At 41.1% G+C, this 14858-nt stretch overlaps 1 protein-coding gene across 4 annotated transcripts in view; it reads left to right on the top strand.

The window, feature by feature from the left end:
• Positions 1-14858, top strand: part of SIPA1L1 (signal induced proliferation associated 1 like 1) — a 362171-nt gene that overhangs the window by 249183 nt on the left and 98130 nt on the right. For all 4 annotated transcript variants that reach the window (XM_059182928.1, XM_059182927.1, XM_059182930.1 and 1 more), the window contains 2 exons: positions 166-296; positions 5166-5354. In XM_059182928.1, coding sequence (XP_059038911.1) covers positions 166-296; positions 5166-5354 — 320 coding nt within the window. The remainder of the gene's footprint in view (positions 1-165; positions 297-5165; positions 5355-14858) is intronic.

Raw genomic sequence — 14858 nt, 5'->3', positions numbered from 1 at the left:
TTGTATAGCTAAGTCTCTGTTTTTATAACTCACTGAGGAATATTTGCTAAATGTGTTTATATTTTATTGACATAACTTCTGAGCGATCTAAATATCAGGCAGAATGTAACATTTTTAAAGTGACGTGTCAATTTTCTAATTTTGCTTTGTCTTACTTTACCCAAGAACACTGGAACTACTTTGGGGCCGATGAGAATCTTGGTCCAGTGGCTGTGAGCATTCGAAGAGAAAAACCAGAAGAAACAAAGGAAAATGGATCTCCATACAACTACCGAATAATTTTTAGAACCAGTGAGGTAAGTCGCAAACCAGAAAGACCGAGGCTTGACCGGAGTGAGGAGTCGCAACAACACAGCCGTGGAAGGTACCAGCGCAGAGCTGCCTGGGTCTCAGAATCTGCCGAGGCCACGCTCATCTGTTCTGCTGGGGACGGGGGTGCACATCACCATTGGATTTGAATCCTTCCTCTCCATCGACCCTGGGTAGATGCGATAATTGAATGAGGGGTTTTGATTGGGAGAAAGATACTCAGATAAGTGTGGCCCCAGGAAGCTGGAGTCCTCAAGATTCCAAAGTAGATGTTGTGTACCGTGCGCCGGCAGCTGGGTGGCACTGAGCCAGTGGCCTGACAGGTGAGAGCGGGTCACCCAAGAGTTAACTCGCTCTTCCACACTGTTGCTTAGAACCATTTTTGACCCAAGAGGAGGGAAAGAGACTTTTCTTCTTCCACTTCTGCTTGGCCACCCCCTGGGCCTGTTCCCCAGCTGTCAGGAGACTCCAAGGGACCCGGCGAACCCGAGGCTACTTCACAGCATGGGAGACCGGCTCTTGGGGCTCTCTAGGACTCGGAGTACACATCACGTGTGAATTTTTTTTTTTAAAGAAAAAGAAAAGGAAAGGAAAAATGAAATAGCACTAAAGCAGTTTTTGTTGGTGGTGCTGTTGTTGTAAACTCATGAACAAGTTTGGGACCCTGAAGTTTCGCCTTTGTTTTCTTTCTAAACACACAGTTGTGCCAGTTACGAATTTGTTACTGCCTCTGTGCACCACATTCACCGTAGGATTGCTCTTGTGCATTGATGCCCAATACCCCGCTGAGGTAGCTAGAAAATAATGGTTTTGAAACCAGATTAAATAGGACATTTACTTCATTTTCCCCATTGGATACAAGGCAGGTTTCAGGGGTTGGCTTCACTTAGTAATTGTTCCTCAGCTTGAACTCTGGGGAAATTAAAAATAGGATTTTTAAAGGCATGCCTTCAGTATCTAACGGGTTGTATGTAGTGGCCACAGAGAACTGAAGAGCTCACACGCCCCACTGTACTTTCTCTCTTAACCAGAGCTATATGTTAAGCAGATTTGGGTGAACATAAAAAGCACAGAGAACACACTGTTTTTTAATCTGGACGTAGGTAGTTGCCTCTTTCTGCCTTCTTAGATTCCTGTCAGCCTGTTTCTTTACTTCTGGGGTTTTTGTCCTCCTGTTCCTACCTGTTTCCCCTCCCAGGGCCACTCCAGTTGCTACCATCCATGACGTCCGAGGGCAGAGTTTTCTAAGAGGGATTGCCCGGCTAGCTCAGTCGGTAGAGCATGAGACTCTTAAGAGGGATTCCTCCCTCCCTGGCTCCTGTCACTGGTCTCCATGATTGTCCCCTGCAGCTTGCTTCCCAGCTCTCCCTGTCTGGCCCCGGCCTCTCCTCTCCCTCTGGTCTGAACTGCTGGCCTTTCATCCCCTGCCGCCTACGCCGGGTTCAGGCTGCACACACAACCCTCCCCACCCCCACTGCTCTGGTCTGACAGTTCCGTCCCCTTCCTGCTAGCCCGTCCCATGGTCCCTTGGGTCCATTGCCTTAGCCCTTGACTGGAACATCCAAGTCAAACGTTGTTCCTGCTTTAAGACACCATCATCACTTATTTTTATGTTCAAATTAATGTTTAACTGACAGCTCTGTTACTAAAGTTGTTCAGGCCAGAAACTTAAAGTCACACTGAACTCCTGTCTCCTCCTGGCCTCCTAACCCCCAGTCTGGTCTGTCAGCAAAGCTTGTTGACTCCGTCTTCACAATATGCCCAGAATTCAGCCTCTTCTTTCATCCCACCACCTTGGTTTGGGCCAGGCCACCATCCTCTTTCTCTGAGAGCCTCTCTTCCGGCTCTGCCTTTAAGCCCTGCAGGGATTTTTTAGAAATGTAATCCAGATCTGTCATTCCTCAGTGCAAAATCCTTTAAAGGTTTCTCATCTCCTGAGTAACAGCTGGTCAGTGTCCTTGCTAATTTAGGCTTCCTTCCCCTCCAGGCCGCCTCAGTGCCTCTGCCTCAGGGCTCAGCTATTCCTTACTCCTCTGTCCTGCAGAGCCCTTCCCCTGGCTTCCTCAGCTGCAGCTCTCTCATTGCCTCCTGACCTTTACGCATAAATCACAGCGGCCTTCTTTGGCCGCTGGATCTAAAATTTCTACTCCCACACAGCCCATTTCATGTCTCATGCTAGGCTTTATTTTTTTCACAAACATTTATTACTGTCTCACATGCAGTACTTTTTATTTTGTTTGTTTTCTGTCTCCCCCACGAGAATTTAAGCCCCATGAAGGTGGGACTGTTGCTTCAGTGGTTCCTGACTACACGTCTAATGCGTGGAATCCTAGGTCGTGCTCTCCCTTCCTCTCTGTCTCCTTCCTGTCCTTTCTAATGTGTATGTAATGAAGTGTCCCTAGCTTTCTTGTTAACTTTTTCCTTTCCGATCAAAGTCATCCTTAAATGTGGTGTAACTATAATATCCTAGTTAGGCTTTTCACAAAAATTAACTAACGAAAGTCCTTTGAGAGAAATATCTCTAGATGCCAGTCCCTGTCCCACAGACACTTCGCTGTTTCCTCTTGCATTTCAATAGAAATCATCAGTGCACAACCTAAACATGTTTATAAGCCTGACAGTTTATGAACAAAACCTTACAGCATGTGAATGTTTTTAAGCAAAGGTGCACCAAGACTTCTTAAGATCCTTGTCTTATTTCTGGAAATCGTTAAGAAAAATGGCAGCAATGCTAGTGATCCAGATGGAAAAAAATGAGTCTGTCTTTTTTCTCTGCTTTGGCTTCCGTGAGGTGAGCTGCTGTCTTTCTGTGGTGCAGGATTAGCCTCCCTGGTCTTGGTTTCTCCACTGAACAGACTTCAGCCTGTGTAGCTTCCTGTCCCCAGGCACAGGTGGTCCCATGGAAGCAGGGGCACAGTAACTGGGTTGTTCCGCAGTTTACCATGATTTAAAACACAAACAGAAGAAAGCTTCAGAAAACATTTCTGTCAAATTCCATATTAAATCATAGGAAAAATGTTTTTATTACACAAGTGTTATTTGAAAACAAATTATTTGTAAATGAAAGAAAAGATATTAATTAAATGGATAGTACCTTGTTCTTGTATTGAGAGCAAGATGCTGGTAAATTTTGCTTTTCCTGCCCTTCTCTCTCTTCCCCATCAGCTGGGAAATGTTAGAGATTTGCCTTCTCTGGTGCCTGTTCCTTTGGTTTCCATTTCCCTGCTAACCGTGTTTCATGCCCCCTTTGCCTGGTTTCTGAGCCTCCTAACAGCTTCCTTCCAGCTGGACTGTCTGCCTGCGGCTTCTTCCTCCTGCAGTTCATCTGAAGGTACACGTCCTCTTCCCCACTCAAAGGAGGTCTGAGGCTCCGTGGGGGAGCCTGACGGGGCACAGCTCCCTCATGCACGCACTCCTGGGCCCCCGGCTTCCCTGTCCGCCCTCCTGGGCGCTCCCCTCAGATCCTGCTCCGCCACCGTGGTGGCTCTTTCCACCCCGTATCTTGTTCTTCTTTGCTCTCCCACATGCTCTTTTACAGAACTTACACACACACCCCCAATCTCGTGGCCCCTTTTTAGTGCCAAGCCTTCCGTGAGGGCCTTTTCTTACGCACTGAGCCACAACATCCTGTACTCTGCCTTTGGACTCTCTTAGAACCTGAGCTTGTTACACTCTTCTTAGCAAATTCAGCCTTCCGAATTGCCACTGAGGGCTGCTTCCCTCGTCCCCTCGCACACAGCGCACCTGGCCGTCTGCAGGCACGCCTTCCTCTGTCTCTGGCCACACCTGCTGCGGGTCGGTGCCTGCTGACCTGCTGGCTTCATGGGAAGGTGTTCAGTGTGATGGGGTTTTTTCTTAAGTCACCATACAATGTTTACATTATAGTAACAGTTTTGCTGTGTGACACTTTCTGGGAATTGAGATTCCTCTAGGCTTCATGTTTACTCCAACAAATCATCATTACATGGAGAAATTTCTTTGGTGATGTTTATATTTCATAATAATGGAAAGTGGTTTAAGAAATAAGGGGAAATCTTGGGGTGCCTGGGTGGATCAGTGGGTTAAAGCCTCTGCCTTTGGCTCAGGTCATGATCCCTGAGATGCGGGATTGAGCCCTGCATTGGGCTCTCTGCTCAGCATGGAGCCTGCTTCCTCCTCTCTCTCTCTCTGCCTGCCTCTCTGCCTACTTGTGATCTCCGTCTGTCAAATAAATAAATAAAATCTTTAAAAAAAAAAAAAAAAGGGGAAATCTAAAGTGATTTTCAGTGCTGTTGTCTAGGCTGCTGTACTACCTGCAGTCATGATCACACTATCGTAGCATTATAAATATAAATAGTATATGCTTGTGAGCAATATGTTACAAAATTTAAAACTTTATCCTTCCCTTTATCTTTTGTAATAAAATAATATAATAGAATTTTGTAATGTAAAATAATTGCATAGTAAAATAATGTAATATAAAATAAAAGGAAGGTGTAACATCTAAGTCCTGAGCCTTTATTCTTCAGATATTTCTCCGGGATATGTCCTTCCTAATTTGGTTAGTGGTGTTTTACAGCCATAGAAAGACTTGATCTTATTGAGCTCTCTAAGGAAATGCTCTATTTGGTTTTTAAGTAGGTGTCCCTGAAAGGCTTGATGATGAGTGCCTTTGGACTTGGCTGGGTCTTGGAAGTGTTGGCCTCTTTTCATACAGACTTCTTCTACCCCTCCTTCATTCTTTCTCCCTCACCAGCTTCCCCTACAGAAGCCCTTCCCTGCTCCTCAGCAGCCCCTTCCCCTAGGCGGTAGCATTCGATGTACTTACATCTCTCCTGCACCCAGAGTCCTCAACGGAGCACGCATCTGTCTTTCAGCTCATGACACTGAGAGGCTCAGTCCTGGAGGACGCCATTCCCTCAACAGCCAAGCACTCGACAGCCAGAGGACTGCCCCTGAAGGAAGTGCTGGAGCATGTGATTCCTGAGCTCAATGTCCAATGCCTGAGGTTGGCCTTCAACACTCCCAAGGTCACGGAGCAACTCATGAAACTGGATGAACAAGGGGTGAGTTTGACTTCTGGGGGAGGGCATTCTTGCTGCTCAGATTAACTGCTAGGTTTCCAGAATATAGACCTCGATACTTCTTTTTTGTCAGGAAAAACTGATACCATATATGACAAAGGATGGTCTCTTTGCAATTACTCATTTTCTCCTTAACTCTCTGAACATTTCTCATCCGATAAAATGTTCTGTCTGAATTGATAGATACAGTTCTTAAACTGTGTTCAGTATAAACTTTCACTATAAAATCTTCCATAAATGCAGTGAATTTTTCAGATACTCTAGGAATAAGTAGTAGTAGTAGTGAGAGGCTCTGTTTTAAGTGCTTTAAATATGTTACCCATTTTATTCTCCCAACCCTATGAGACTGCACCATTATTATCCCCATTTTAGAGATGAGGACCCTGAGGTTCAGGAAACGGAGTATAAGCCCAGGTTCACACAGTAAGTTCGAAGCCTGTGCTGTTAGCCGCTGTACCCTTAAACGCTTCAATTTTCAAAAGTCTATTTATGCCATCGAAGATGTATGCTAGCCAAGATTTTAAAAATCTGTGTCCTAATTAGTCACAAATGATCAAGATTTTCTCACTTCCAAACTTACTGTACCTTAATGTTTGGCCATTTGGTCAAGATGCAGATGGTTGATAGGATAATCTACACAGAGACAGCAAAAGGGTAGAGAACAGAAAGTTATGCTCTGGAAAATTCACTAACCAAGGATTCTGCTTGGAATAGTTTGAGCATCTGGGCTAGTTGTGTTAGATGCTGTATTTATATACTCTGATTCTCTCTTTGAACATCTTTGAACATTTCAGCCATATTACATCCTGGCACTATGACTAATTATAGCTTTACTATTGCAATTAAAAAAATTCTCCAAATATAAAATTGGTCCACTTATTTAATGCCATTTTATGAGCAAATTTTGATGGCATCTCCTTAATTAACCCAAAATTCCAACATTATTAAAATGACTAGGAGTTTAAAAAAAAAAATCCATTTTAAGGTGTACCCTTTTAAGTCAGCCAGTGTTAGGAGCCAGTGGCTGGACACAACTTTTCAAACCATTGCTCTCTGTCCATTCACTTTACTTGTCAGAGAGCCCAGCCGATGTCTGTTCTGTACGTAGATTTCAAGTAGGCTCTGCGTGTCCACGTTAATAACTTTCAAATCAGGCACACTTGGAATGTTTCAGAAGACCACCGATGTACCAGTAAGCTCAACTGTTTGGGGGCTGTTTTCTAGTAAATGTTCTGAAATTTAGTCTAACAGAGGAGGAATAGAAAAATGAGGATTAGGTTCTACTTTATGGATTCAGTCTTTCCAGTTACTGTGCTTTTCAAGGAGAATTATATTTAGACACTGATAATGTAATCACAAATTGAACATTCTAAATCCTACATTAGAGCAGGTTATTTTATAGAAGGGAGGTATTTTTTGCCATTTTTCTGTTTTTGTACCCATATTCAGGAAAAAGTGGGTGCCCTAATTATAGACATCTTTTGTGTTCTCTGGTTCATCTTATGCCCTCTCTTAGTGATGAACACTTTCTGGTCCCATCAACAAAGAAAAGATAAGAACACTAGATAGTGAGTTTAACTTAAAGCTAAATTTATTTAATTCACAAAACTGCCTATGCTACAATTATGGGCTGCTTATTCTTAGGGGTTATTAAAATATCCTTTCCTTCATAAATTATTGATGATAATATGTGTTAGTTTCTTTAATGCCTTTCATCTGAGAAATTAAAATTTGGCAACCTAGGGTAATCTCCCCAGTTTTATTTTGGACATTTTACTAGGCAGTAAAACCCAGAAGTTTAAAGCCTGCTATTCTAATCTGCAGCTCTAAATCTGGACTAAGGAGCACCTCCCCGCACCCCATCCCTCCCAACCCCCAACTCCCTTGGCCTCTGTCTTTTCATTTATATCTCCATAGTATTCAAAGCCAGGATTGTGCTGATAAAAAGCAGATGACATGCATACTTGAGCGTTTAGTCTGGGGAGTCAATTTTTTTTTTTTGGTAGGAAATCTTATTAAGGCCTTGGAATCATTTTGAGAAAATGATTATTTTCATGCGTTTATATATACAGATTTTTTAAAAGAAATGCATCTAAGTGCAGTGGATCACACATTTGAATCATTGCAAAGCATTTTCTGTTTCCGTCCATGTCATCATTTTTAAAAATTTCATGCTTTGTACATCCTTACATTTAAAAAGATTCATAGAATGTTATCAGGAAACTAGACTTACTGAAAAGACCTTCTAGATGTCCCCTTAAGTTTTATTTAAGCAATTCCTTTAGTATCTTTTTTCCTTTAAACAGAATACATGATTATGCTTGGAAAAAGAAAACACTGTTTGCTTGCTTCATTGCGACATTTTGCCTTCCAGATCTCTGGTACTTTATTTTTTCATTTTACCACTTCTAAAAAGTTGAAATGAATAGAAGAGCAAATTAAAATTTTATCTGTAATATATGAAAGAAAGCATTTCACAAAAATATAAAAACTGTATTTTTCATTTGATTAGACTGATATGTTTGTGGGAACTGAAGGTGGGTGTTTTAATTTCTGAAGTTTTAGAAAATAAATATATGCTTATCCACATTTTATATGTGGCTTCTCTGAGCTTTCACATTCTCCTTCCTGATGCCTTTTTGGGCTCTCACTATTTATTGATGTTCATTTCCATTGTCCTAGACAAGGCAATACCCTACCAGTGATTTCACACTGTCAATAATTTAGAACAGACTGTGACTCAGAAAATTTGGATCAGCTCTGGATTTGGTTTATCCATCTTGGTCCTAGACCTTCACTTATTAGATAATTGAGAACATCATTTATGATCAAAATAAATTAGATCAGCATGTATGTTTACTTAGTGCACTGCCGTAAGCACATTAGCACATGTCCTGACTTACTTTTTACAGTGCCCTGCACAGGACTTCTAATCATTGGCCCATTTTATGCTTGAGAAGATTGAGACTTTCAGAAGTTCTCAGTGCTGTTTTCCCTTAATAGTCCTGACCACTGGGTATACACATTTGCAGAATACTGCCCTTTGTTTTTACGATTTGCAAGTTTTTATACTTCTGCATGTCTTGAATTATTTAGATATTCAAAACTATGTTGTAAAATATCAGGAATTTCATGATCTCTTCAGGCCAACTTTTTAATAATATAGCTAATAGTTACTTTTAAATTTGCCATGTCAGAGCCATTTTCTTCATCAGTCTCTTAAAAACATCTTTATCGCATCTATTCTGTGCAAAGGGAATGGAAAGCCACTGTGCTGGGCACATGATGTGCTCCAAAGAACTATTAGCTGTGGTTGATAATGATAAAATATTAGTTTATTAGTGGCCTGTTACATGCACTATCTCATTTAACCTTTGTGAGCATCCCATGAGAGCACTGCTAGTACAGGCCGAATAATATGTTATGTTCACGGTCATAGGTAAGCACAACTGTTTCAAATCTAATAAATGCTTATTGAGAACCACTCTCTACGGATTGTTAAATACTACGGAGAATAAATAGGCTAGTAAGACACAGTGTTTACCCATGAAGGAGACAAGGTCATAAATTACTATAATGAAAGTCAGGTTTAATATAATGAGTATAATAAAGAGAATCGCAAACAAAGAGCAACGAGGTGCAGGCCAACAGGGCCAAGCCATGACTGATGAGGCCTGTTCCCAAGATGGGCCACGGAAGGGAGGAGGATTTCCTCAGGGCGGTGGTCGAGACCCAGAACAGTAAGAACAAAGCATGGAGGGATGGAAGCAGAGTGTCCAGATGGCAGTGGACAGCGTAGCTGCACAGGAATGGGAGGCACATTTAAGAGTAGTAAAAATAGGTTGTGGTTTTTTTTGTTGTTTTTGTTTTTTTTTATTGAGCAGTGACCAAGCCAGGCATCCTTTGAAGCAATTTACATGAATTATTTTAATTAGTTCTCAGAATCCTTTGTGTCTGTGCTGTTATTGTTCTTGATCTACAGACAAGAGCACTGAGGCACAAAGAGGCCGAAAGACCCCCACCATTCACAGTTAGGGTCTGGTGGCAGCGGTCCTGAGTGCAGGCATTCTAATTCCAGAGCCTTCACTCTTTCGCAGTGCACTGAACACCCTGTCCTCCTTTACCTCCCTTGAGTGGGAGAAGAAACTGGAAAGACGGCTCCAAGCAGTACTGCTACTGACTTCGGCGTTTAATATTAAGTAGAACATATTAGATTATAGTTGCCAGTTTGCAGTAGAGAGAATTGGTAATCCTGTTTCATTAGGAAATGTCAAGTTTCATGTACGTGGTAGTGGTTTTACCTAAATGAGTATCTCCACTATTTTTCTAGATAATTATTAAAAATGCAAAAAAATGAAAATATTTATTGGGCTTTCTATTCCTTAAAAACTTATGCCTAAGTTATTGAAGTTAAAGGGGAAAATGATCATATCTAATTAGGTCTGCAAGATTTATTTCAAGAAGAAATGTTAAGAAAAGAAGCAAGTGTTATTTGGTAATGAATACCACTGATTCTTTGATTAAAGATATGGATGAAATTCTGTGCTGACAGAGGATATTCATTGCCACGTTGCATTATTTTATTGAGGATAAATGAGTTTGACCAGCCACTTTCTTCTTTGATTCAGGCAACCAGATTTGAAGAATAAACCATAAGGAAAACATCTTTCCCAAAACCCCTTTCATATGAATGAAGCTTTGGCAGAACAATTACCATTCCTGAGATTTTCTTCTTCTTTTAGATTATGATAACAGCTAGTACCCAATTAAATTCAGATGGCCACCACTTTGGTTCTAAACTGCTCATGGACTTATATGTCTGTTATCAGGAGGGAAATACACATGACCATCATCAGGCCAGGGGAAGAAGGCACTGGCATTTGTAGCTTTATTTCATCTCTTCACAAGGATTCTGCCCTGGCTCATCCATGCTCTTGTGCTGGGCTGAGGCTGGGCTGGATGTCTGGCTGGAGTCCTGTCCAGTGCGAAGCTTCTCTGATTAGCACAGCAGTTGGCTGTGGTGGGACCACAGTTTGCAGGATGGATTTGAGCATGGTAAAGTCATGCAGTGGGGATTCTTTGGTTCACAGTCCAGAAAGAGTAATGGAGTGCAAATATCTCAGTCTTGGCTTTAAATTGTGGATTGTGTTTTAATTTCAGCTTTAGAACAAAAATCTAAACTGGTTTCTTTCCTACAGGACTTACCTTAACTAGCTAATATCTTCAAATGGTGCAGAAATCAAACTAATTATGTTTACTTTGAGGGATCCCATTACTACTTTGTTCTATTTCCTCCCCTCTCTTCCTACATAGTTGTTACCCTTTTGCTAGTTTCTTATATAGTCTGTCTTTCTTTATACAGATACCATCATATATGCATATAGAGTCTTATTTTTTCCTGATACAGAATATAGCATGCTGTGGACACTTTCTTTTTTCACTGAGTAATGAATTTTGGAGATCTTTCTATATCAATATCTAAGAAAGCTTTCCCATTGTTTTTATGGCTACATAATACTCTTGTGTTGCTGTACCATAATTTATCAGTTTCCCTTATTGATGGACATTTGGATTGATTCCAGTCTTTTCCTATTACAAACAATGATGCAATGAAGAGCCTTTTTCTGTATAATAGAAATTTGTCTTAATGCCAAATCAAAACCAGGTACATTTATTATCAATTTAATATACAATATGAAGCTTTTTATTTTTGTGAGAAATTTTGCACATTAGGGAAGATTATTGCATGTTTGTATAAAAATTTTTTTATGTTACGCCAAGGTAAAAATAGCTTAGAATATGTCTGTGCACAAATAAAAATAATTTTGACAGCATCTCAGTCAGCTTTTTAAAATAACTTTCCGTCCAGTATCCATGTCATTTTAAAAGTGATTTTATTTTTGTTAGTAATTTCCAGTGAGGATTAATTTTCTAAATGGCATTTTTTGCCCACAACACTGAATTTTTCCAGTCTCTTTGACATTCTTTTTAGGGGATAGTGTAGCGATGAGTCTTTTAAGAAGTGGTTAAGAAATTCATCATGTTAAATGCTGTAAGTGTGAATGATGAGGATTTTGAAAAATGAACAAGGTCTTCACGTCCAGTAATGACAGAATGGTTTGCCCAGACCAGCTTACCCAGTTAGAATAACCAGGAACACTGGACAAAATAGTTTTTAAAAGTAAGTTCGTACTTTTGCTTCTGGAAATACAGAGTAGATCTATTATTTGCCCATTCTTCCTGCTAAGTAAAGCTAAAAGCCTTATGCACTGTATATAAAGCAAACAGAAAATGAATTTGCAAAGTGGAGCGAAGGAGGCACATTGGCTAAGGATCGAGGGATTTGAGGAACAACAGTGGTTTATTCATTATAAAAAGAGAAGGAGGGAGGAACTTGCTCAACTTAACAGAAAACATCTATAGCTTATATCCTCCTTACTGTGAAAGACTTAGTGTTCAGAAGGCGAGAACACTGTCACCATTGCTGTTTAACATGATACTGGAAGTTCTAGTCAGCGCAATAAGGCAAGAAAAGGAAAAGAAAAAAAATGGATAAAGGAAAGAAAAAAAGGACAGATAAAGGAGAGAAAAAAAAACTGTCCCTATTTCAGTGACATGGTAGTCTATGTACAAAACCCCAAAGAATCTACAGAAACTTCCTAGGACTATGGAAGTGTGTTCAGCAAGGTTATAGGATTGAGCATCAGCTCACAGTGATCAGTTTGATATCTTTGTTGGTTCTTTTAATTGAAGTAGAGCTGACACACAATGTTATGTTAGTTTCAGGTGTGCAACTCAGTGGTTCAGCGAGTCTCTGCGTTATTCTGTGCTCACAAGGGTCCTGCCATCTATCACTGCAATGCTGTGACAGTACCAGGGACTGTATTCCCTGTGCCATACCTCTCCTCCCCCCGACTTACTCTTTGCATAACTAGAAACCTGTACCTCCCACTCCCCTTCACCCATTTTGTCTTTCCCACTTTCCCACCCCACTCTGAGCAACCACTGGTTTGTTCTCTATATTTATGGGTCTGTTTCTGCTTCGTGTGTTGGTCTGTTTCAGATTTCACATATAAACAAAATCCTATGGTATTTGTCTTTCTCTGACTTATTTCACTTAGCACAATACCCTTTAGGTCCATCTGTGTTGTTGAAAATGACAAGATCACATTCCTTTTTATGACTGAGTAATATCCCATTGTATATATGTACCACATCTTCTTTATCCATTCATCTATTAATGGACACTTAGGTTGCTTCTGTGTCTTGGCTATTGGAAATAATGCTGCAATAATAATAGGGGTTCATTTATCATTTTTAATTAGTGTTTTCATTTTCTTTGGTTAAATGCACAGTAGTGGAATTAGTAGATCATATGATATGTCCTGTTTTAATTTTTTTAAGGAACCTCCATTCTGTTTTCCACAGGGGCTGCCCCAATTTGCATTCCCACTAATAATGCGCAAGGGTTCCCTTTTCTCCACATCCTCCTCAACACTTGCTATTTCTTGTGGTTGTGATTTTTGTCATTCTGAGGTAATATCTCATTGTGGTTTTGACTTGGATTTTCCTGATGATTAGTGACATTGAGCATCTTTGCATGTGTCTCTTGGTCACCTGTTTGTCTTCTTTAGAAATCTATCTATTCGGGTTCTCCCCTGTTAAAATCAACCATTTGTTGGGCTCTGCAGCCTAAAGAAAAGGTAGAAGCCAGCACAGGTTTCTAGAGTGCCAAAGAGTAACTCTCACAGTGGGTTTTACTCAACAAAAATATTCTTTAAAAATGTAGGGAAAAGTAATTTATAGTTGGGGGTGGGGGACAGTGATCATCTGAGTTGATACAGGGATGGGCTACAAATGGGAACCAGGAAACTCGGAAATGATGGAAATTTTCTGTATTTTGATAGTGGTACCAGGTGTATTAGAACTTATTAAATCCAACAGATGCAGTTTGCTGTTCAGAAATATATGCCAATAAAGTTGATCTAAAAATTCAAGGCAGATTTCTGCTTCTAGCCAAGATTAAGAAAGAGGGGCTGGATTTACCTTTTTTTTTTTTTTTAAGATTTTATTTATTTATTTGAGAAAGAGAGAGAGAGCATGAGAAGGGAGAGGTCAGAGGGAGAAGCAGATTCCTTGTTGAGCAGGAAGCCTGATGTGGGACTCGATCCCGGGACTCCAGGATCATGACCTAAGCCGAAAGTAGTTGCTTAACCAACTGAGCCACCCAGGCGCCCCTGGATTTACCTTTTCATCTGAAACAACTTTAAAAAAAACTAGGCAAAACAATGAAACAATGGTTTTTAGGATTTGGGGCATTAGGCAGCAAAGGACAGTGATCTCTGGGAGGTAGAAAGCAAGTTAAATGGATAGAGAGATCACACCAGCTTCCTGCCTGAAGGGTTTGCAGACTGCGGTACAGGGCTGGAGTGTGAGGGGTTGGGGGGTGTCTGTGGAAGCCCAGCGGTCTCCCAAGTCAGACGTACAGCTTAGTCCAGGAAACCAAGGAGGGGGCAGCGTTTGCAGAAATGAGTACTAGTAAGTGCGTGCATTTGAGGAAACAACTTGAGTCCGGGGTGAGAACCACCTTCCAGGTTTACGGGGGCAAATCCTTAGTCCTCCCACAAGGCCAGGAATAGCTTCTGCCTCTACCAAGTCAACTGGAGAACCTCCTAGTTCCCATGGCAGAGAATCCTCTCAGCATGGTTTTGCCTCAGTAGTGGGGCAAAATTATCCTTAAGTTAGACATTACTGTTGTACGGCCTAACGGAGTTTAAAAGCAAGAACTGAAAGGATCAGACTACTTCCAAATATCTGTGTCCCAGAGCAAAGCTCAGGCCCCCTCACAGCTTCATGGCCCACAGTCTGAGAACCACCTCACAGTGAAATACCATGACTCATACCGATGGTTTGAAATTTCCGGATTAAGTCAAATAATGTAAAGATTGTATAAGAATTTCAAAACTGGATTGTCTTGTGGTCTTTGCCGCCCCAGTAGCCTCACTGAGGCCGGGACACCAGGCAAGAAGAGGTGGAAATGCAGAACTGAGAAGTTGCTTACTCAGTTATGTTTTTGTTGGTGGAGGGTTCTGACTTTATCATCCATCCTTGCAGACACTCAGGGCTCTGAGTGTTTGTATTTGTTTCTTTAATTCTGTGTTGAAGTTTCCACTTAATTAAAGGAAGAGCAATTTTATCTACTGCTGGTTCCTAGCTCTGAGAGCCCATATCACTTTGGTGGATTTTAAGGACACTCTGATTTATTGACCTTCATGTCAAATATAACCTTTGCCCTGTTCGATTGACCATCATTCCTTGTTATAGTAGAAACATTGGTGGGGGTCTAAATGCTTCCAGAAGGCTCCCTGTCAGCCGTTGATGTGCAAGCATGGGATCGTATAGCATGGCCCTGAGATTAACCAAAATGAGGATCCCAAACTGTGGGTAAACACAGGCCTGTTCCCAGGATGGCTTCCAGTGTCCTCA

This window comes from Mustela lutreola, chromosome 7 (assembly GCF_030435805.1).
Source record: "Mustela lutreola isolate mMusLut2 chromosome 7, mMusLut2.pri, whole genome shotgun sequence".
In the NCBI taxonomy this organism is placed as follows: Eukaryota; Metazoa; Chordata; class Mammalia; order Carnivora; family Mustelidae; genus Mustela; species Mustela lutreola.
Note: the sequence above shows the minus strand (reverse complement) of the source record. Positions and strands in the feature narration are given on the sequence as shown.